This window comes from Silurus aristotelis (assembly GCF_946808225.1).
Source record: "Silurus aristotelis genome assembly, chromosome: 25".
NCBI classification, from domain to species: domain Eukaryota; kingdom Metazoa; phylum Chordata; class Actinopteri; order Siluriformes; family Siluridae; genus Silurus; species Silurus aristotelis.
In genome coordinates this window covers 4,955,837-4,980,125 of record NC_139598.1, presented here as the reverse complement: position 1 = coordinate 4,980,125, position 24,289 = coordinate 4,955,837, and the positions used below count along the sequence as shown (strand labels likewise).

Below are 24,289 nucleotides of genomic sequence, written 5' to 3'. Positions count from 1 at the left end.
TTACACTGCATGGCCTGCATCCCCATAAAGGCTCAGAGCCATGCTTTGTTTTCTGTAAAGATGAAGGCTGTGTCTCTAATCAGGGATCTTTCAACTGTAAGGACCACACCTTCAGTCAAGGTTGTTTCTCCTATAAGGGCAGTATCCATATTTAGAGTTATGCCCCAAACTAGCGCTGTCCTCGTTCCAGACAGTCACCCTTCAATCAGTGCTGCGTCCTCTAGTCCTAGACACTGTCCATCAGCGTTAGCACTAAAACACACTGGAATAAAAACGAATCCTAAGCCTCATCCTATTTTAATTGACCCTCTTGTGACTGCTTAGCAACTGTTTCTACCGGCCATTCGTTCAGCACTTAGCATGCACTCCTTTGCACCATTTGGATGTAGTTTTCATTTGTGGCTCCGAATGTGGTCAAGTAAAGTTTTAATATTTCAACTTATTACTAATATGAGTTGAAAGCAGCAAATTAATTAAAGTACAATAGCATTCAATTGAAAATCTCTCTTATAAGCAAACAGTAAATCAATAAATAAATCGATCCGCTCTCATCCTAACGTTGACCATTTTCCCATAACGGCAAGTCTCAAACCATTTGCTGACATCGATAAATTGTTTTAATTGTATGAATAAATTGCAGTACTTTTTTATCCATTTATAATTACACACCTATAAATGCGGTTAGTTCTTGTTAGAACAGTTTTACAGTCCAATTCTATTTCTGTCACAAATCACTGACACTGGATATCCCTTCCAAAAAAAGTCTCTCTTCAGGAAGCAATTATATTACTTGCTGTCAGATCCACTCTGTAACAACGTTACTGGTATATGAAGTTAATTAACGCATTTTGACCAATCAGAATCCAGTATTCAGCTGCATTGTGATGTAATGTTAAGACTGACAAATGGTATTGAATTGCAGCATAACTCAGTGACTCCGCCTTCATTTTAGATGATTGCTCACGGATGACAGGAGCTACAGTGCATTCGTAAAGTATTTACAGCACTTCACTTTTTCCACATTTTGTTATGTTACAGCCTTATTCCAAAAAGGATTAAATTCATTATTTTCCTCCAAATTCTACAAACAATACCCTATAATAACAATGTTAAAGTAGTTCCTGTTTAATGTAAAAGTAGTCCCCTTTACAGCCTTTGCTATGACACTCAAAATTGAGCTCAGGTGCATCCTGTTTCCACTAATCATCTTAGAGATGTTTCTACAACTTGATTAAAGTCCACCTTTGGTAAATTTAGTTGATTGGACATGATTGGAAGGCACACACCTGTCTATACAAGGTCCCACAGTTACCAGTGCATGTTAGAGCACAAACCAAACCAAGAAGTCAGAGGAATTGTCTGTAGACCACAGAGACAGGATTATATCGAGGCACAGAAAACATTCTGCATTGAAGGTCCCAATGAGCACAGTGGCCTCCATCATCCGTTAATAGAAGACGTTTGGAACCACCAAGACTCTTCCAAACTGAACTATCGGGGAAGAAGGGCTTTAGTCCTGACCAAGAACCCGATGGTCACTCTGAAAGAGCTTGAGCGTTTATTTGTGAAGAGAGGAGAACCTTCCAGAAGAACAAGCATCTTTGCAGCATTCCACCAATCTGGACCTCAGACTGGGGTGACGGTTCATCGTCCAACAGAACAAGGACACTAAGCACAAAGCCAAGATAACAAAGGAGTGGCTACGATTGAACCCGATTGTACATCTTTATAGAGATCTGAAAAGAGCTGTGCGCCGACGCTCCCCAATCAACCTGAGAGGTTCTGCAAAGAAGAATGGGAGAAACTGCCTAAAAATGCCAAGCTTGTAGCACCATACTCCAAAAGACCTGATGTGCTCAACAAAGTATTGAGCAAAGGCTGGGAATACTTATGTACATGTGATTTTTTTCATTGATTATTTTTAATGAATTTGCAAAGATTTCAAACACACTTCTTTCACATTGTTATTATGGGGGGGTATTGTTTGTAGAATTGTGAGAAAAATTATGAATTTAATCCACTTTGGAGTAAAGCTGTAACATAACAAAATGTGGAAAAAGAGAAGTGAAAACTTTCCAGCTGCACTGTACCTCATGTTGCTGGAGTCATCACTAAAGAATGATGCGTGTGTTTGTGTGTTTTACAGACCAATGAAGCATCCAGACGCGAAACAGTCTAACTCAGGCTCTCAGGACTGCGCAGATCCGAACGCTGTCGCGTAGAAACCGATTCTCAGCGAACGCCTCCGGATCGCTTCGGAACTTCGAAACGCACCAGGGTGGATGTGTCTCAACAACACGGCGTAGAACAACACACACTCGCTCTCAGTCTATGTGAAGACAACACTATCTTAACCTTTAGTTATTATGGAAAAATAATTAACTCGCTAATAATTGTTTAAAAAAAAAAAAGAAAAAAGAAAGAAAATCATTTGGGGAAGAAAAAAAAAGAAGAACTAACGTTATAATGAGTTAATGCATGGTACTGTGTTGACTTTCAGGGAAATTTAAGTATTTCATCGTTCCCTGATCGATAGATGTTTTATTTTTATTTAATTATTTAGTCTCTTATGGATAAAGCAGGTGTGTATCATGCCATGGAATTAAATGAAGCGTAAAGAAAGTTCTGTAAGGGGTGTGTTGGGGGGGGGGGGGTGATTACGTACCTTATATTATTTTCTTAATAGCAGTGCTTGAGTGTGTGAAGATTAACAGACGATGGCAGTGCTGTAAAAGTTGTAGTTGTTGTCTTCATATATAATCATCCAGCTTAGCGTGTATGCTGATGTTCATGTATCTGTACGGATATGTACAAATATCACGCGAAGGAGAAATAAAAAGAAAAAATAAACCAAACAAGTAAACAAATTCAAAGCCAGAGACAGAATTAGCTGAGAGATCCATGGGGGGATGTGTTCTGTGTTATTGTAAATAAAGCAAGTCCACTACATTCACCTAAACTCAGTGTTTCATGAGCAATGCGATTTTATACAACATTTGTTAGCTCCGCCTTTGCATTCTAAACTCCACCTCTTTGTTCTGATTTTTTTTTTTTGTCCATTAACCACGCCCGACTATTTTAAATCTCTTTTTTTTCCTCATCTGCTTTTTAATGATATAACTGGCCACACCATAACACCGCCCACACCATAACTCCAACCCACACCATTACCATTACCACCCACTCTTCATCGTATAAAATTGTGTCCTGTGCAAGATCTAAGGTGGATTTGCTAAAAGTGTAACAATGTAACGGTCGTCCTGTGCTAATTCTGTTTCTGCTGGGGTTTTTTTCTCCCAGCACACCTTCACCCTAAACGCTGTGTGTTGTATCGACCTAATGCATCAACTGAGTGCTTTTAATAACTGCATTGTGGAGAAGGTTAGCAAAGAGAGCCTGCATTAGCTTCTCCTACGAAACAGCTCGATTACTTGAAGTTTTCATTTCTGTGTTTCAATTTTAAGTTAAAAGATATGCAGTAAAATCACATCAGTTTGTGTTGAAACGATGTGTGTGTGTTTTTATTCGCTTTTTATCGTCCTCGTATACGCATTTACGATTGCGCCTGAAGCATTGGACACAATTTGCTTCGAGACGCAAAGAACATACGGTATATGACTAGAAATTTTGAACTTCTAATTGAAAAACTGAATTCTGTGCAAAAAAAGTAACCCGGTTTCGTTTACACTCCGCAAATTTGACACAGTTTTCAATTGTAAATTTTTTTAAAGAAACTTCTAGTGGGGGTGGGGCTTAATAGCGCTTAACACTAATTGACTGAGATTGTGAGATTTTCGAATTTTGGATGCGTTTCTCCATATCATTTTATTTAGTGTTCATAATTTGCAGTTGAAATGACTTACTACTGTCTCCAATTAGTTCATATATTAGTTTACATTGACTTTTTAAGGTTTGGGAAATCTGTATTTCCGTATTCCGTAAATAAACTGCTTAAAAAACAGCTCCTGGAAGTAACGAGTCGTAGAATTTCCACTACAAAGTGCAAACACTATAATTATACAGAGAAACTTTCTCCAAACCTCGCTGGATTTTCCACATCTTAGAGCAGTCGATCCAAATCTCACTAGCCAATGAGAGTAATGCGCAGTTAAGCCCCACCCTCCATGAAAAGTTTATACCGGAACGGCAAACGTAAACTTGCGGATTGTAAACGAAAGCTCTGCCAGTGGATTTATAAACCATGATCAGCAGAAAGGAAACCAAGAATTCTGTTTATTTATAGGCTGTCACATTTTTGTCACAGAGTTCACTGTTTTTATCTTCTGAGTGCTTTTTTCTCCCTGAAATGTTGTTCTTGAAAAGTTTCAGGCCTTTTGGCAAAGGGAATCTTTTTAGGCACATCCAGACCAAGCGTCCAAGCTCAGAGGGTGATCCGTTTATTACAGTTTATTACAATTATTAATACAGACAAAAAGAAAATTGTCCATGAAAAAGTCATTTGCATTTATCAATTGAGAAAAACTATTTAAGAAATATATTAAGAAATTGATATTATGTGGACACTCCTTACTCTTTGTACAAAATTGTAACATTATGATCTTCATTTGCATATTTGGAACATGATTGGCTCTTATCTTTTATGATGCAATACGTCAGGAGTTTATTGAGTATCACACTGATTCCATTTCAGGAACTTCAGCAGAAAAATCGGGAAAAATGTTGTGTAAACCGTTTTAAAGCAACTTATTATTTTCATTATTATTATTATTATTATTATTGCCTTTCACTATTATTAATTATGAAAACCAGTCTAATGTTTGTATACAGTAAAACAAGTCCAGCCTTCCCCCTCCTTTGTCCCAACTAATTACTGTAAAGGGAGAATTAAGGTACGTTTTAGCAGTCAGTAAGTAAACTATAAAATAATAACAAAACAATATTTTGTAAAATGAAGTAGTTTAATTATTGCTATGTACAGATTTATTAAAGCAAACAATAATTACAGCGGAGGAAATCAGTTGAGGGAAAATTAATACAAGCTTTTTAGGGAATCGTTTGAAAAGTAGAAAATGAAACAAAAAAAGTTTCACAGAACTTTTTTTCTTCAATATTTTTAATATTGTAACAATACTAGTACTGGGAAATCAGTGGCTTAAATTTGAACCCTCTGTTGACTTCAGGCAAAAAGTTTTTTTGTTGAATTATGTTTTTTTTTTTTTTATCGAAAATATAAGAAAATGACTTTATATTGTTTTTGAGCTCATTCAGATGTTTGTTTTTTAAAATAAAAAAAGAAATACATTTCTTTATGTAAACCCAGTCACTAAGTGAAATCGGGCGTCAAATGTAAGAATGTAAATGCGATGTCGTATTTATCCAGGAATTCCATTAGCACCTTGTAGTAGCCCACGTGTTTGTGTTTTTCTCCTGGCGCTTGGGGCTGACTAAAGTAAACGCGCCTTTTGGCGGAGCAGATGGTGCTGTGCGAACACTCTCCACTGCAACACACTGCAGCATGCACCTGAACCCCTGTGACTGCTCAGACATCTGAAAGCCTGCTGGGTGAAGTCCAGAGACAGTGAGATCACACCATGTGGATGATGAGGGTCAAAATTCAACTTCAACGCTTATGTTCAATTTCACTTCCCATTGGGAACGCGTTGCAGGCCCCCCGCCATACATGCAGGTCATAGTTAGGAAACGTAAAGTGAAACTGATCAGTTCTGTGGAAAGACTTCACGTAGATGTGTGTGTTAGGGTTCTGTTAGGTGTGTATGTGTGTGTTAGGATTCTAAATTCTAAGAGTGTCTTAGTATTTTAGTGTTTTTGGCTTCTAATAGGTGTGTCTGAGTATGTGTGTGTGTTCTAAATGAGTGTGTATGTTAAGACTCTAGTGTGGGTTATAATAGGTGTGTGTTATGATTTTAAATAAATCTGTGTTAGTATTTCAGTGTGTTTGGGTTCTAAGGGGTGTGTGTGTGTGGGGAGTATAGTGTATTTTGGGGTATTAATAGGTGTCTGTTAGAATTTCAGTGTGTTTTGGATCCAAGAGGTGTGTGTGTTTAAGGATTCTAGTTTGTGTTTTAATAAGTGTGTTAGGATTCTAAATAAGTATGTTAGTATTTCAGTGTGTTTGGGTTCTAAGAGGTGTGTGTGTGTGTGTGTGTGTGTGTGTGTGTGTGTGTGTGTGTGTTTGTGTGTGTGTGTGTGTGTGTGTGTGTGTGTGTGTGTTATTACTCTCGTGTGTTTTGGGGTTTTAATAGTGGTGTGTGTTTGTATTAGTTCTGTGTTGGTATTCCAGTGTGTATGTGTGTTAGGATTAAGTCTGTGTTGCTATATTTCAGTGTGTGTGTTACACTGTGTATTGATTTTTAATGAGTGTGTTATGATTGTTTTAATGCAACACTAATGAAGAACTTCTTCTCATAGTCTGTCTCTAAACATCTTTTACATATACTCATTATGTCACAAAATCGCGCTGCATTCTCTAAGAACCTGTTATGAGACCAGTGTGTGAGTGTGTGTGCAGTAGGGTTTTCTCTTAGTCCGTCTGTAACTATAGAAATCTCCTTTAAAAGTTCTCATGTGCAGGAGAATGGATAGCAATCACTCTGGAGTCAGATACAGGAGGGGGGACACAGGAATGTTCTCCAGCACTGCCATTCTAGTGCCTTTATGCTACACACACTGGCAGCTGGGATTTTAATTGTGCAACATTCCAGTAGTGTTTTTCAGGGGATTTGTGCCTATTCATTCGAGAGAGCATTAGGGAGGTCAGGCACCACTGTTAATGATGATGATGATGATGATGATGATAAAGAAAAGCTCTGGCTCACAATCAGTGTACCAGTTCATCTTAAAGGTGATCAGTGATGCTGAGGTCAGGGAGACTGTGCATGTGGTGTCCGAATACTTTTGCCTACTCGCAATGGAGATAAACCAAGTTAAATGGAGTTGGAATGTTTCTTCTACTTCTTATTATTATTCCCCTAATTATTATTAATATTATTATTATAATCACACACACACACTGAACAAAAATACTAAACAAACTGCAAGAAAAAGGGAAATAAATCCAAAATAATTGTACTTAATTCTACTAGAAATTTCAGTCTCGAATTCTGGAAAGTTCTGTTTGTCTCAGCAGGTAGTTTTCTCTTTTTTTCTTTTTCTCGGGGGATCTGGCTTGTCAGGAGAGCTTTACTGATCTTTTTTTCCCTTCTTCTTTTCTGTGTGTTAAGTCTTAATCTCCCTTTAGACCTTCTGTCCATCCAATTAGTCATGCGTCAGAAACCTAAAATCCTCATTAAAGGCTTTGGCATTTTCTAATCTGTGTGTGTGTGTGTGTGTGTGCTAGTGCTACTTTATGTTCTAATTAGACCATTTTTAAGGGTCCGGCCTGAACGCTAGCAACAAATAAAATCCCTTTTAATGAGCCTTCGTGCTATCGGTTATTTTGAAGATTTAATACAGTGTATTGTATAGTGGCGGAGTCTGTTACCTATAATGCATGGTGAGTGTGTGTTAGATACACAAAGTTGTGGACTGATGTATAGTGTGAATGTAGCTAGAGGTGATGTGTTTGGCGTAAGAAACAGGAATTTTGTGACATTTGGACTGAGGTGAGAGTAAAAGCACAATCTAAATCAGTTTATTAATTTAAGTTAGGCAGAGACACTAAACGTGGGAGCCGCAAGACGTGCAGCTCCTTCTGAAAGTTACACACATAAAAACAAAAGGCATCAAATAAACAGCATACTGAAGAGGTAGCGACTTCAGGCTCGTCACTGGGAAACAAACGGCGCAGTAGACTTCGGATCCATCGGCGATTCTTTTTTCGTACTGTCCGAACGTCGCTGCGCCAAACTGAAAATATATGGAGGACGTGACGGAGGTGTGGCTTTACAAACCGATGCTCGGATGCGTTCTGTGTTTGCGTCGGTGATTCAAATAAAAATACATACTGATATCTTTTGAAAAAATAAACGATGGACACGCCTTGATCTGCCCAAAAAATAAAAACAAATAAAAAAAATAACCCAACAAACCAGTTGCGTTCGTTGTTTGTTGTGGAATAAATGGCACTGACCACAGGTTAATCGCGAGACACGTTAATGTCTCTTCGGAAAACGTTTTTTTAAACGTGGTTGACGATTAAATTATTGATTACTGATTAGCGTTGCTGGTCATAACACGAATGCCCTCGATGTTAGCATTAATTTTTGCTAGAATAACATGAACATCTGTTTTTTTTTTTTTAAGAAACATTTCGGATTTCCGTGAGTGTTTTACGTGTCGGAAAATCCTTTTGCTGCTGGTTGAATATATATATCGCGAGGAGAGAAATAAAATAACACATATATTTACAGGAATATTCAGCAGCCACAAATTTGAGTCCGTGCTATATGGAGGCTGAAAGGGGCCAGAACAGGGTTCGGCTGTGTGTGTGTGTGTGTGTGTGTGTGTGTGTGTGTTTGTGTTTGACTTTAATCCACGCGTCCAGGAGATGCTCCGGGGATCGAGGGATTGATCCCAACAGTAATGGCAGTGTAGAGAAACGATGTAGTTACAGTGCATGTCTACAAAACACAAAGTGACAATGAGGGTGTTGGGGGAGGGAGGGGGGGGAGGGGATTCGTACTGCCCGTACAGTAACATACTGTATATATTCGCAAAGACGCTAGATAATGCTGGTGACTACATGATTTAAATAATTACTGAATACCTCACGCATGATTTCGGACCTAGTGACGCGGTATATAGAAGCTCGCTTTGCTTTCAAATGAACTCAACGAATGACAACAAACACAAAGAGGAAATCCTCAGTGTAGTCCACAGCGCTCTCAGTTCCAGAGGAACAATATGGGAAACGTTTGCATCTGCTCAATGCAAGTGCACCAGTCTAAACTCAGTCTCTAACTCTCTCTCTCTTCACTTCTCTCTCTCTCTCTCTCTCTCTCTCTCTCTCTCTCTCTCTCTCTCAGTGGTCGTATCCTCTCGTCGTTTCGTGAAGGCGAGTCGTTTAGATCCCGTTTTTCGCCTCGTTGTTGTTCATGGCCTCTTTTCTCTGAGCCAGGAACGGATACATGCACTTGTCGGCGCCCAGAAACCGGTACATGCACACGATGGCCTCGAACGGCAGGATGCTGAAAACACACACGAGAAAAAGTTTCGGTATTTTTTCCTTAATAAACATGAAACTCGGGAACATTCGGAAAATTGTTATCTGTATACTGAAAGATTTCGTGTACACAAAAGGTAAATCTTTGTAAATGATTGGCATTGATCAATCTGCACATGCTTGCATCAAGAATGTTTTTTGTAAATTGGGCTAGAAAACATTAATAAAACATTGATAAGTGAGGCTCGTTAACAGCGATAGTAACTACCTCACTAATAATATTACGACAAGCTCTATGAGCGATATTGATTATACAGTATATACAGAGAATATGTGCCTTTTTCGTCTGATGACACTGTTAGGACACTTTTGGGACACAGTTGAGGACACTTTTAAGGCATTGTTAGAACACACTTAAGACACTGTTAGGACACAGTTTGAACACTGTTGGGACACTGTTGGGACACTCTTAAGATGTTTAGGTCATTTTTAAGACACTGTTGGGACATTATTAGGACACACTTAGGACACTGGTAGGTCACTTTTAAGACACAGGAGACTGTTGGGACACTGTTAGGACAATCTTAAGGCACTGTTGGGACACTGTTATGTCACTTTTGGGTCACTTTCAATACACTGTAAGATCACTGGTGGGACACTTTTAAGAGACTGTTGGGACACTGTTATGTCACTGTTGGGACACTGTAAGGTAAATTTTGGGTCACTTTCAGGACACTGTTGGGACACATTCGGCACACTGTTAGGAAAATCTTAAGGCACTGTTGGGACACTGTTATGTCACTGTTGGGACAATGTTAAGTCACTTTTGGGACACATTTAAGACACTTAGGTCACTGTTGAGAAATTGTTGGGACATTGTTAGGACACTGGTAGGTCACTTTTAAGACACTGTTGGGTCACTGTTAGGACACTGTAAAGACACTGTTGGGTCTGGGCTTTTAGGCGAAAGTCACGCACTCACCTCTTCATGAGGTTGACTATGTAGACGATGCGTGGTGTACAGATCATAGGCTGGTCGGTCAGGATGGCCCTCATTGCCTGCTTCACACAAAACTCGGGCTTCAGTGGGGGCAGGAATGGCTCGATCTCCTTACTAAGAGGACAGAGGAGGTAAAAACAATCTGTAAAGAGGCACTCTCCTTGTTCATCTTGTTTGTGACACAAACGCTTTGAGAATTTGTGGGACAGTTTCAGAAAACATGTGCATGGTAACAATGTATCTAGAAAATGTCATACAATAGAGTTGGATTGTTTTTGCAGAGTGCAGATGGAGGTTACTGCTTTTTGTTTTTTTACCTCTAGCAGTAACATTAACAGACCTGGTCTTTGGCTTGCGATGAAAAAACAGTTTGAAATGCCTGACCTGTTATCTTACTAATCACAGGTTTGTTTAGTTGCCTGACACAAGCAGGTCATTAATGGCTAATAGAAGAAACTTAAAGCTACACTGCTGCAACACAGATTTGTAGCAGTTCCAAACATCAATTTTGTGTTTTTTAATTAGGGTTAAAATTCCATATTAAAATACTCTGCTCCTGAGTGTTACATACTGAGCCACAAGATAAGTGGGGGAACACTTAGGATATTTACCGTATCCTGCAGCCTCTGAACATGCCTGTGTCCACCAGATACGGACACACCAGCGTCATCTTAATGCCGTCCTTCTCTGAAGCCTTGATCTCGTGGCTGAGCGACTCGTGGAAGCCGATGGCTCCGAACTTGCTAGCGCAGTAATCCTGTTGTGAATCAAACAAATAAAAACATTTTAAATGGAGTGCTCAGTATTTTAGTGCAGGTTTAGGTGATGCTAGACGATTAGATCGCTGTCCAGCTATCGACTACTTTTCATTTGCCCGTTGTTGTGTCTCAAAACCACATGCTACTGAGTTACTGTCTTGCCATAAAAGGCGCACTGACGAGCGGTTGGTGATGAAGCCGATCACACAGACGCCATGTGATTTGGGACACTGCCAAGTCATCAGTAGGTCCGAATTCCAATTTATTTCCATCCATCATTATTTATCTTTACACAATAACGGTCTTTGTTCCAAATAAAGTGTACAGAAGTACACTGTGAGTGTGTGTGTGTGTGTGTGTGTGTGTGTGTGTGTGTGTGTGTGTGAGAGGACGCGGTGAGACATGTACAGTTTCATTAGCATTCTTCGCTTTGCGCGGCCGCAGGGACGGTTTTGATGTGGTTTGCTCTTCAGAAAGCAGCTCGGCCAAACACAGATGCGTGTAGATAAACACGCTGGGGATAAAGAGCCGGGAGTGCGTCCACACACACACATATACGCGCGCACACACACATCGACGGCAGCTCTGAGTCACCGCATTAATGTGGGCCATAAAAAACAATAAAACGTTGCCCTTGAAGTAGGAAAGAAAAAAAAAAAAAAGCGAGTGTAAAATTGTGACAAAGGAGCCGAGATTTCCTGAAGGAGAGGAAAACCAACACCGGGCTGAGGAGCTGAACACACACTAACACAAACTAAACACACATTAACACAGCCAGGCCTTTTCTTTGACGCGGTGTAACCCGCTCGGCATGATTTGGCGACGGCGCAGGGGAAAGTGGAGAGGAGGATCAGAGCATGAATGAGTGAACGGATGAATGAAAGGACAGATCGCGAATGTAATAGGAAGCTTTCAAAGTGTAGACAAACAGCTTACTGTATGTCTGTGTGTGTGTGTGTGTGTGTGTGTGTGTGTGTGTGTGTGTGTGTGTGTGTGTGTGTGTGTGTGTGTGTGTGTGTCGCAGTTCTATACAGTGAGGCCCTGATACCCCTGAGGCAAAAAGAGACAGTGAGAAAGAGTGAGAAATCAGAAGTCAGAAATACAAAAATATTAGAGAAACTAAAAAAAAAAAAAAAACTTGGAAACGAACAGTGAAGAATGAAGAGGAATGATATAAAAGGGAGATAAACACCGGTGGAAAGAGACAGTGAGAAAGGAGGAAGAGAGACAGGGAGAGACAGGGAGAGAAATACAAAAAGAATTACAGAAAGGGACACTGAAACATAGACAAAGAGAGAGAATATGAAAAGAAAACATGGAGGGGGAAAAAAGAATACGAGCAGGAAGCAGACAGAGGGGGACACTGAGACACAGTGAAAGATACGATCGGAATAAAAAGAACGACAGGGAGAGAGACATGAAAGCAAAGATGGAATGGGACCATTTGACAAAGAAAAGGCGAAGGAAAAAAAAAAGATGTGAGAGCGAGAAACAGACACGGGGAGACGAGGAGAGAAAGTCTGAGGCAAAAAGACAGATAGGACATGACTTGGACACGTGGTGACGCATCATTCGTTCTATTTCTCTCTTTCAGTGTGTTCAAACAGCTCATGTTTTATGTATAGAAAACTTTGCAGTTGAACCTGCTGGTCCTGTGTAAACTCCCTCATTATTAGCTGCTGCTGTGTTGTATTTGTGAGCGTGTGTGTGTGTGTGTGTGTGTGTGTGTGTGTGTGTGTGCGAGCGCACTGACCTCGACCCCTGCCGTGCTGAAGAGGCCCAGCGAGCTGGCGACCGTCACGATGTGGCCGTGATTCATCTCCAACATCCTGGGAAGAAAAGCCTTGGTGGTCTGAAAGAGGACAAGAGGGGCGGTTGTGGGGGCAGAAAGATGGGTGGGGTGGGGGGGGAGGGGGGTGGTTATTAGACGGGGTTATTCTCCTTGCATTCTTCATCTCTGAAGCCAAAGCGCTTTGATCCCCGCGTGTTTTTCCCCGCGCTCTCCCTCTTCTAATAATTCACAGAGTCTAAACAATACTCGGGCTGCGGACAGAGAGCGAGGGAGCGACGGCCGTTAGTGACCGCTCTGCTCTCGCACGCACCCTCCCGAGGGATTCGTTTACACGTACGTGTGTGTGTTAGCGGGCTTCGACTTGGACGTGAAGCACGAGTGAGAGAAACGTTCTGCGTTTCCTCTTTCCGTACGCGGACTCGCGCGCACACAAACACACGCCAAGCCTGTCTGCAGGATAAAGTTTCAGCCAAGAGAGCAACTCTCATTCACCGCCCTCACACACACACACACACACACACACACACACACACACACACACACATTCAGGAAAAAGAACTAAGCAAAGTCTTTAGAAGGACATTCCCCTCTATAAAAACACTTAAAGTGACAGTTGGGTTAAAAATGAATATGTTCACCATGTCCTCTTTATCCAACATACACACCGGTGTGTGAAAACCGAACGTAGCTAACAAGCAGAGGTGGAAAGTAACGGATTACATTTACTCACGTTACTGTAATTAATTACATGTTTTGTGTACTTGAATTTCACTACAGTTTGAAAAATCTGTAAGTATGTTTTGTGTGAAGTGTTGTAATTTTGCATCATATCCGTTACTCAGTAAAAAAATTCAATAATAATAATAATAGGAGTAAAATTGCGCCCTGAAAACTATGCGCTGATTAATCGATTAGTGGGGGAACAAATGTGCTAAACTCACAATGAAGGAACAGAAGGGAAGGGAAGGGGAGGGAGGAAGGCAGGGAAAGGAAAAGGAAGGAAGGAAGGAAGGAAGGAAGGAAGGAAGGAAGGAAGGAAAGAAGGAAAAGAAGGAAAGAAAGAAAGAAAGAAAGAAAGAAAGAAGCAGTGGACAGTGATGAGCATCGCAGTGAACGTCGTCGGACCTAACGTTGTTTAATGCTTGCGCTTGATGTCTGAATTCTGAATCTTCATTCGCGATTTCTCTCGTTATCATAAATGACATTATAACAGGAGATTGATTACTTTTTGGCTTGCGAAAGTGCGTAACTCACATCAGACTCAAATCATCGTGTTTTTTTTTTTGCATTTCAATTTGCTAGTTTGAGATTATATCCTAAAAAAAAAAGTTGCTCTCCAAAATTTTAAATGAGCTACTTTTTACTTTATACTTGCGGATATTTATAGACCGCTAACTTTACTTGTACTTGAGTAAAATTTCTCTGAAGTAACAGCAACTTTTACTTGAGTACAATATTTTATTACTCTTTCCACCTCTGCTAACAAGTCTGCTTTCCGTAAAATGTATTTTTGAGTGGATTTCTGACGTGGTATCACCCTGTTCCCTTGTAACACACACACACACACACACACACACACACACACACACACACACAAAAGTTCATTATACTGTATAATTCTGCCAAGAATGATGTTAACCCCTTTTTCACTTCCATTTGTAGCCTCATGTATACGTTTTCTATATATACGTGCGTTGCTTGGACTTGTTAAAGTTCCGTTAAAATCCTTTGGATTTGCACTCTAACTTTGGCTAAAACGTATTTAACGTTACACCGACACGTTTTGAAGCTTGTTGTTTACTCTATGTGCATGATTTGCACTTTGTCACAGTGTATGACTTCATCAGGCCTGAAAAAACTTGACAAATTGTTTATTAACAAAGAGATAATAAATCTGTATAATGCTGCAACAAAAAAAATGCACAAAATCAACCCAATAATAGAGTAATAATAATGATAATAGGGGAATAATGTCAGAATCAGCTTGCTTTTCAGTGCTTGGATAATACGTTCATTGACATACTGTAAATTTGCGTCACGTTGACAAACGTTCGGTGTCTTTGGTGCTGGAATTCCATCCCAAAGAGTCCATTCTGATTCCAGGAACTAAGAAACTCAACCAGTCAATTACAGACACAAAAAAAGTTTTACCTTGCCCATGCAAAAACATGGCAATTTGTAATGAATAGCCGTTGTAGTTGCTTGAAATACATTTACGGCGTTTGGCAGACACCCTTATCCAGAGTGAGACGTGTTTTTTTTTTGTCTCATTCATTCAACTGAGCAGCTACAGGGTTAAGGGCCTCGCTCAGGGGCCCATGAGGGGCAACTTGTTGCGGCTTCGATTTGACCTCATGACCTTCGGATCCAAAGTCCAAAGCCTTAACCAGTAAGCGATCACTTCCCCGAAATATATGAGTAAAATCTTTTTTTGAAATAGTTTCAACCTCGATGAAACTTGATGTACAGTGCATCCAGAAAATGTTCACAGTGAGTCGCTTTTTCCACATTTTGTTATGTTACAGCCTTTTTCCCGAATGGATTAAATTCATTACTTTCCTCAAAATTCTACAAACAATACCCCATAATGACAACGTGAAAGTGTTTTTGAAATCTTTGTAAATTTGTTACAAATAAAAAAAAAAATCACATGTACATAAGTATTCACAGCAATACTTTGTTCAAGCAACTTTGGCACCAAATCTTTTGGAGTATGATGCTACAAGCTTGGCAACGCTTTTGCCAGATTCTCCCATTCAATCGCGTTCAAGTCTGGGCTCTGGCTGGGCTACTCGAGGACATTCATAGAGTTGTCCTGTAGCCACTCTTGTGTTATCTTGGTTGTGTGCTTAAAGTCTTTGTCCTGCTAGAAGATGAACCGTCGCCCCAGTCTGAGGTCCAGAGTGCCTTCAGGTGCCTTTTGACAAACTCCAGCCAGGTCACTCTGGCCACTTTACCATACAGGCCTGATTGGTGGAGTGCTCCAGAGATGGTTGTTCTTCTGGAAGGTTCTTCTCTCCCCACAGAGATACGCTGGAGCTTCTCCAGAGTGACCACAGTGTTCAAGGTCACCTCCTTGGTGATTAAGGCCCTTTTAGCCCGATCGCTCAGTTTGGCTGGGCAGGCCCGCTCTAGGAAGAGTCCTGATGTTTCCAAACTTCTTCCATTTACAGATGGTCATTGTGCTCATTGGGACCTTAAATGCTGCAGACATTTTTCAGTGCCTCGATACAATCCTGTCTCGGTGGTCTACAGACAATTCCTTGGACCTCATGGTTTGGTTTGTGCTCTGACATGCACAGTAAACTATGGGACCTGCTAAAGACAAGTGTGAGCCTTCAAATCATGTCCCATCAACTGAATTTACCACAGGTGGAATCCAATCAAGTTGGAGAAACATCTCAAGGATGATCAGTGGAAACAGGATGCACCTGAGCTCAATTTTGAGTGTCATGGCTGTGAATACTGTACATGTGATTTTTTTTGTCGTTTTTTTATTATGGGTTTTTTTTTTTTTTAAATTTATTGTAGAATTTGTAGAATAAAGATATTGGACATCCCAGAGTTTGAAAATGTTCAAGAAGTACACGTTCCACTAGAGAGAATCCACAGAAAGCATTAAAACGATCTGCGATTTGGCTGGAGCCATGCGGGCAGTGGATTTTTGGAGGCGGAGAGCAGTGAAGTGAAGAAGAGCAGAGTGAGCGATCCAAGTGATGTCAGCATTCATAAACGTGCTTGGGATGGTACGAGCTCACACAGCCTTTAAAAACATCAATCTCACAACTTGCTGGAATTTCTTTAGTTTCACACACACACACACACACACACACACACACACACACACACACACACACACACACACACACTTCCCCTCCCTCGAATATCTATTAGTCATCAATCAGCTGCTGTCTATATATAGTGGGTAGGATTTTTTTTCCCTGCAGAAAAGCCAGGCCTTGTGTAACGTTTTTTGAGGAACTCTGACCAACACAAAACTGTTACAGAAGATGAATGAATGAACATCTGGAATGGTAATGATAATAATCGAATGCATCTTTGATAACAGCATTTTTACGTGCTGAACGTCACGCAGGCTGTGTGTGTCGGGAAATGGAGAACAAATGTGGGTGCTTGTTCTGTCCTTTTTTTGATTTATTGATTGACACTTTGTTTTTTTGTCTAATTTATGTTCATGTTATCGCTTACATCAAATTATTTTTTACTAGAATCATTGGAAGTTCAGAAGGCAAAAACACCCACAAAGAGGAACTACTAATGAAAACTCCTCTGTCTTGAATAGGGTTGCACAATTTCAGGAATTTCCAAGACCGGAAATTTTCCATGGGGATTAACGCGAATATATGGGAATTAATGAGAAATAATCTGGGAATTTACAAAATTGCCAATAACAGGGAACTTACATGTAGTTAAAAAAACAAAAAATCTTGCAGGATTTAATGCAGTTTCATTTGACTCCTTTCTACTATGCAAATTCATCCCTCACATGCACACGGCACACTTAGCGCAGGGTTACCGAGGCCACGCCCCCTACATGCACTGTGCATCCCTCCGTAACATAAAACATCATTTCTTCAATCCTGCACACAAAATAATAATAAAAAAAGTCCATCTTGGCGAGTATTGACGTAAATGACATAAATATTACATTTATGTGTACATATTACAATTTATGTTTAAAACTTCCTTGTGCTGTAAGATATATTGCGCCGAAATTATAAAGTCGAAACGGACATTTAGAATTCTGTTTTGAACTAATACATGTAGCGAAAGACTACATATACATATTACAATGTGATACAGTGGACATAAATATCCCCAAATTCATTCACAGAAATTCCTGGTAAGGTTCCAACTTAAAATATATCCAAAATTCCCAAAATCAAGTTCCCATGGAAAGTTTCAGGAAATTGAATGGGAATTTTTCCGCCCCTTTGCAACCCTGGTCCTGAATACTATCCCTAAACTTAACCCCGTATACGACCTGCTGCTGTAGAAGCGATAACGCATTTAGAGATTAAAATAAAGCTGTTCGAATCACAGTGGGATCTGATCTCAGGGATGCTTTTGAGTGGCAGATAATAATCCACATCCGCAGAAAAGTCTGACCATTTTCTGTTATAAAAAAAAAACTCCTAATAACAATAACAAGCGACCCTGACAGTCACACTCCAATGAACTTCACTGTGAGCATTTCTAAGTTATCACACACACACACACACACACACACACACACACACACACACACACAGGTGCAGGAGCCGAAGAGTGCTGAGAGCGAATCTTCTGCCTGGCCGGATCTTTTTACAGTGAGAGCGCCGCTTGGAGAATTTGGCTCCTGTCGCTTGGCATCTCGTCAAACTAATCTGAACAATAAGCGATTGTGATGGAAGTGGGTCAGACAGCAGCTCGCCATTACAGCCCAGCTTTACACAACCCACGAGTTCCCAGGATGGGTAAATTCAACCTAAACATTTCTTCACGCTATACAATGCTGACTTGCTCATCCAGAACGCGTTATCCGCTATTCACACCTGTTTGTAGAACAAGATCTACCTAATATTGTATGAAAGTCCTACAGCATCCTCGTGTAGTCCTTGTACTCATTTGGGACACGGCTAATAGTTAAGGTTCTACGTGATGTACTACAAAGTATGTGGTTTGGGACACGACACATCCGTTGTTTGTTCTGGTTTTCTTCTGCACAAATAGAACCAGATGGATGTAACACACACACTTCTCTCTTTTTTTTTTACCACTTTTCTTTCTGGTACACGTGTATGTGTGTGTGTGTGTGTGCTGGCTGTGATTCTCCTGTGCAGCTGCGTTCGGAGTTTGTGAAGAGCGTGGGGGCCTCCTCAGGGCGCTCGAATGATGACATCGCTTCCTTTTGGCTCTTGCGCCAGTCCCATAAGGTAGTAAAGACGAGCTCCATCTGGAAACGCGCTTTGTCTCGCCTCCGTTGTTTCGAACACGCGTCTCGTTATTCAGATTGAGGATGAGAGAAACTGAAAGCCGAACCTACAAATGTGCAGATCTGATGATCGGGATAGTATCGGTCTGAAATATTACACCTCCGGAGCCAAGGATTTGAGCCAAGGATATCTGTTTATACCATTCTGTACACAACTGTCGCTATATAGTTTCTCCCTCTCGGTTTATGGGTGTTTATTGTTTTCCATCAGTCATTCTCAGTTCTCTGAGCCAAGGCTTTTTATGAATTGTGTGTGTGACGTGATCACCACCATGGACGATGGATGCCTCCAGTCCCTTTCATGGAGAACTTTTTAATTTAACGATGGAGTAAGGAATGCCTGCTACCTGACTGATGGCTCCTGTATTTATTGCACCTGATTGTACCTTCATAACAAATTCAATTGTATTACTTGGAATTACTATCTATAAAAATCCTATACTCTTGCAGTGACTAATTACAGCTACAAATGTGTGTGTGTGTGAGCGAAAGAGAAGCACTGCTGGTTCTGTGGTATGACCAAACCACATCTTCTACTCTGTGGCCAGTTTACATCCCCATTCATCACAGGACGCTTTCATCTCACAACCACAACACAAAGTGCTTAAGAAAACACAAGCAGAACCTTAATGAGAGTCCAAACCAAACACCACACACACACACACACACACGCGCACACACGCAGCACCTATAATCTGACGGATACACCCCCATAGACTGACCAGCGAATGTGAAAAACACGGGCTGTGAATCTTTAACTTGAATAGAAATCACTGCTACTACTAATATTATATCTGTTTTATGAGGAGGCAATGACTCGAACCAGAAATGACAAATTGCAGCTCGGGAGTTCACGTCGTTTGACCATAATTTGGCCTTTTACGGGAACAGCTGCGCAGTTTAAACCCAAAACGTCTGCAATAAACGCTTTGTTCCTAAATTGTGTCTGCAGCGTAGTGGCCTTCTTCCCCTCTGTGATTTCTTCATTTCGAATTCCTTTCCGAAATATCATTTCGTCTGTCATTTTCCTTCATTGCTAAACATCCTCTCGGGGGATGTGTTCCAGAGAAGAAGAAGAAAAACGACCACGGACATCTCGTCTTGAAAGCCTATAGAAAAATGACTCTCCTCTGCACAGCAACTTTTACTGTCAGCGCTGACAGCGAAGGCAAAATACGACAAAGTAGTGCAAAAATCCACATTTCCTTGAGCTGCTTAGTGCAAACTAGATGTGATGTGAGACAGCTCATTAAATAAAACAGGATGCATGACCACGGCAGTCAGAGTCCTGAGCAATCAACATCACTTAATTAATTCAGATCACTTTGTGAAGTGTGTGTGTGTGTGTGTGTTACTCGGCGATCCTTCACACTCCTTTCCACCGGCCCATCAATAACTCTGTCAGGCGAATAAACAAACAGATCCTCCCTGTGAACGTGTGAGCTCAACCCAGCATGGTGCTGCACAAACTGCCCCCTCCGCGGGGCGCTGCGGGGGAGAAAGCGCGCTCGTTTACCGACACCGGCTCAATTAGGAAGGGGAAAAAAAAGGCCACCTCCATATGGCCCCATCAGTGAGCTTTTAATTAACAAAGCAGGGAAAGTTCCTGTGAGACGCCGAGCGGACGGACTTTTGTGTCTCCGCAGAAACCCTCTGGGCTGCTGCTCGCTCTCCAACGATTACCTCGCAGGAATGCGCCGATATAAAAACATTCAAATCACCAACATGCCGTGCAATCTGGGAGTTTTTATCAGGTTTGGGATTCGGCCAATCACACACACACAATACCCTAACAGATAAATAGTACGCCACCTAACATCCCCAACAAAGAGAGTCCTCCTCCCGAATGGGACACAGAGTAAAAAATGCACAAATAAACACGCATCACACACCCTATCCGTGTTATAAATATGCTTTTGGCTCCCAACAAAAGAATGAATGGCATTCGAGTATCACGGTGTCTCTTTCAAAGTAGGAAAGAAGCACAGCATTGCATCAGATGTGGCCATTTTACACGCCGGAACATTATAATTTGTTTAGGGGGAGGGGAAAATAGTTGAAAATAGTTAATTATATGCGTAATCCCCACATCTCTAGAACTAAAACAGTTACAGTGCATTTTTACTGCAAATAGACCTATTTATGGTATTATTTAGGTTGCCAGCACCTCAAAAAAGATGCCAGTGGTGTATGGATGGCTTGATAGATAGTGATAGGAGAAAGAGCTTATGTGTATTAATGAATATATATATATATATATATATATATATATATATATATATATATATATATATATATATATATATATATATATATATATATATTGTGACTAATGAGATGCATCCTTAATAGGAGTGTAAACACCGATGGGAAAAGGCGAGAAATGCTCCAACAAACGCAGTCTCGGTTGTCCGTTGACATTTCGTTCTCGCTGTGATGCGGCCGCGAGAGGGATCGTCTTTGCTCTTTTGCGAACGGACAAAGGGAATTAGGTTCAGCTGTTTGGTCTCCGTGCAACAAAAGGCAAACATCCTTTCAAGAGGAAAGTGCAAATACCGCAAATAAAAGGAATGAGACGTGGCCAACAACAGGCCCGAGACTGCGTAATAAACAGTAACGTCGAAATGGCAGCCTGTTTCCCAACAAAGTGTCAAGACTGAGGATGTGTTTCAATCATCTATCCCTTTATCCCTCTGAACGTATACACCCCTCACCCCCCCACCCCATTGTGACACTATCTTATAAAATATCATGTGGATTGGGATGTGTCCGATCGCTCAGACATCTGACTCACCCAGAAGTGTGCGTGGCAGTTGACCACCATGGTCCTCTCGATGAGCTCGTCCGGACACTCCAGGAGGTGCTGTCCGGAGACCACACCCGCGTTGTTGATCAGCAGGTTCACGTCGCCCACTTCGCGTCTCACGCGCTCTGCGGTCGAGTACACGTTCTCACGCTTCCCTACGTCGCACACGTACGTGTACACCTGCGGCTTGAAGGGCTGCACCTCCTCCACGCCGCCTGCTTGACATGCAAACGTACAACATCAATAAAACTACGTTCTCCACACTTTTGCACCTTTTACAAATAATGTGTCAGTGATGCTGAGTTTTCTGAATAGTGATGTTTTCATGTATCAGTTTGCGGCTCGGGTATCGCCGTGTCCTAGTGACGGTACCCCACAATCCCACAGCTACTTGTGAAGTTTTATGGCGGACATCTACTCTGGGACCCGAGTGCATGGAGAACTCTGAGTTTGCTGCCTCCTAACCAGCACATACTTTCATCAAACCACAGTATCGCTGACCAAATCCACACACATACCATTCTGACTAATACTAATCCAAAGCAGTGACTCTCTAAAGCAGGGGTCCTCAATCACTGGGATCATATGTTACAGAAAGAAAACAGTTGTTTATGTTTATTCTATTACCATTTAATACATGTTTGCAATTGTTACATCCTTTTTCGCCTATATTAATTTCATTATGATGTTATGTAACACCGTGTAACAGTCTTTATGTGCATCAGGATTACAAGCTTGTTACAAAACATTATTTATGCATCTGTGTGTGTTTTTTTTTTACCCTCTCGATCCGCGTGCGTCTCCTGTTCCCGGTAGATCTGCCTCACGAGCTCGGCGGTCTCTTCGTTGCTCTGGCTGTTGATGTCCCACAGCACGAGCACGGCGCGGCGGCGCGCGAACTCCAGCGCGAACAGGCGTCCCAGCTGGCCGCCCGCGCCCGTGATCACGCACACCTGGCCCGCCACGCGCTTCTCGCGCGGCCGCGCCACCCAGCGCAGCGCCGCGAGCGCGATCGCCCACGCGACCTTCATCAGCACGAGCACGAACTCCAGCACCAGGCCGAGCATCATCATCATCATCACCACCACCACCACCACGACGACCACTCAACCACTGACCGGGAGGGGACGGGGGATTATACACCCAAATCCGCGGAAAATAACTCGATGTGATCTCAGTGTGAACGCGAATCGGGTTTCTTTCAAAAATAATCCGAATTCAACGAGTTTATACTTAAAATATACAAAAAAAAAATATATATCAAAAAGAAAAATCAATAACTATTGAGGATATTAATCAGGTATTCGGTTTTAATATAAATTATTTAAAAAACGAATTAAATATTATTTAAAAAATATTAATTAAATGAGCACCAAAACCTGATGTTTAATTCGCTTAAAATATTCCGGATCTGTCAGAAGTGCAGACAAGAATACGAGCTTTCAGAAGAATAAAATTATTAAATATTAATGGTTTTTTTCTCTTTTTAGAGAATTCGCTTTTCTATAAAAACCATATAAAACTCCTGAACCTGCGGAGTTCCCGAGCTGAACTGTCTGGCGCGCGTCAGCTCCCTGGTCTCTGCGTGCGCGTTCGCGTGTGTTTGCGCGTGTGTGCGTGTGTGCGCGTTCGCGTGCGTGTGAATGCGACCGACCTGAGCGCCGCTTCCAGCTGCTGTTCGCTGCCCTGGTGCGCTCGAGCCCCATTTAAACCCGCCCCGGCGCTGCGGTGAGGACCCCCCCTCCTCCTGAGGGGGCTGGCCACTCCGGTGCCTGACTATAAAGAGCACGCACGTAAATCGGATTTGATGGCGATCTGATGGTGGTGGTGTTAGAAGTGTTAGCGAGGACTTCTGTCATTCATTCATGGTCCAATACCAGAGATCAGAAGTCCAGCATTTTTAAACTAGAATTAAAAATGTCAACTAATTCTCGGAAAAGAAAATCAGTTTATGCAATCCACAGGTTGATAATACACTTATATCTAGGGTTGTGTAAAAAAATAAAGCTGAATTCCACTAAACAATTGGACTGAAATATCAATGATTTAATTATAAAGATTATCAATAGTTCAGACATGAGCCTGAGGTTAATTCTGACTGTGCGAGAGCGCCATCTTGTGGTACGCGGTGATACATGCAGCTCTCTGACCAATCTTGTACATCTGATATATTTGATTCTGAGCAACTTTCATAGTAATGAGGACCAGCAATTTCTTTTCTTCTTCATACCAGGGGGGAGAGGTCATTAAATGGGAGAGGGAGCTCAGTGGTTAAGGTGCAGGTTTACTGATCAGAAGGGCGGAGGGTTCAAGGCCCGATATCGCCAAGCTGCCACTTCTAGGCCCTTGAGCCCAGCTTCCGAGCAAGCTAGGATATGTGAAGAAAGAATTACACTGTAATGGATATGTGACAAAAGTCTATTCTACTTTTCTACTAATCTAGACTATGTAGCACCAGAGTCCTGGAGAAATGTCTCATTTCACTGCGTCATCTAAATATGGTTAAAATGACAATAAAAGCTTGTACAAAAAAATGTACTCTTTATTCGGAGTATCTGCAGGAGTGCAAGGGAAAGTGTATAGGACTGTGGTGAGACCTGTGATGTTGTATGGTTTAGAGACAGTGGCATTGAGTAAAAGACAGGAGGTGGAGCTGGAGGTAGCAGAGCTGAAGATGTTGAGGTTTTCTTTGGGAGTGACGACGATGGACAGGATTAGAAATGAGTTTATTAGTGGGACAGCGCATGTAGGACGTTTTGAAGACAAGGTGAGGGAGGCGAGATTGAGATGGTTTGGACATGTGCAGAGGAGGGACATGGGGTATATCAGTAGGAGAATGCTGAGGATGGAGTCACC

General features: G+C 41.4%; 2 protein-coding genes across 6 annotated transcripts in view; one reads left to right on the top strand and one right to left on the bottom strand.

Moving 5' to 3' along the window:
* stau2 (staufen double-stranded RNA binding protein 2) overlaps positions 1-3,505 on the top strand; it is a 93,619-nt gene extending 90,114 nt beyond the window's left edge. For all 4 annotated transcript variants that reach the window (XM_083530288.1, XM_083530286.1, XM_083530289.1 and 1 more), the window contains exon 15: positions 2,147-3,505. In XM_083530288.1, coding sequence (XP_083386414.1) covers positions 2,147-2,222 — 76 coding nt within the window. In that variant the 3' untranslated portion in view covers positions 2,223-3,505. The remainder of the gene's footprint in view (positions 1-2,146) is intronic.
* Positions 3,506-7,579: 4,074 nt separating this feature from the next.
* rdh10a (retinol dehydrogenase 10a) lies at positions 7,580-23,141 on the bottom strand. Of its 2 annotated transcripts, XR_014531630.1 has the most exons (7): positions 22,215-23,113; positions 21,422-21,648; positions 12,594-12,692; positions 10,694-10,839; positions 10,065-10,196; positions 8,923-9,107; positions 8,782-8,892 (listed from the first exon to the last, which is right to left on the bottom strand). XR_014531630.1 is itself a non-coding variant. In XM_083530245.1 (6 exons), the coding sequence occupies exons 1-6, from the start codon at positions 22,510-22,512 to the stop codon at positions 8,984-8,986; spliced, it is 1,026 nt and encodes a 341-aa protein (XP_083386371.1). In that variant the 5' UTR covers positions 22,513-23,141; the 3' UTR covers positions 7,580-8,983. The 2 variants fall into 2 exon arrangements, 1 of the variants encoding a protein (XP_083386371.1); XM_083530245.1 differs by having other exon boundaries at positions 7,580-9,107; positions 22,215-23,141.
* Positions 23,142-24,289: the final 1,148 nt, after the last annotated feature.

Bases quoted from the DNA above. Each gene is read 5' to 3' on its own strand.
- rdh10a (XM_083530245.1), bottom strand. From the start codon at position 22,512: ATGATGATGATGATGCTCGGCCTGGTGCTGGAGTTCGTGCTCGTGCTG. The intron at 21,649-22,214 runs GTAAAAAAAAAA...CATGTCAAGCAG, and splicing joins GACGCACGCGGATCGAGAGG to GCGGCGTGGAGGAGGTGCAG. The intron at 12,693-21,421 runs GTGAGTCAGATG...GTCCTCTTTCAG, and splicing joins ACTGCCACGCACACTTCTGG to ACCACCAAGGCTTTTCTTCC.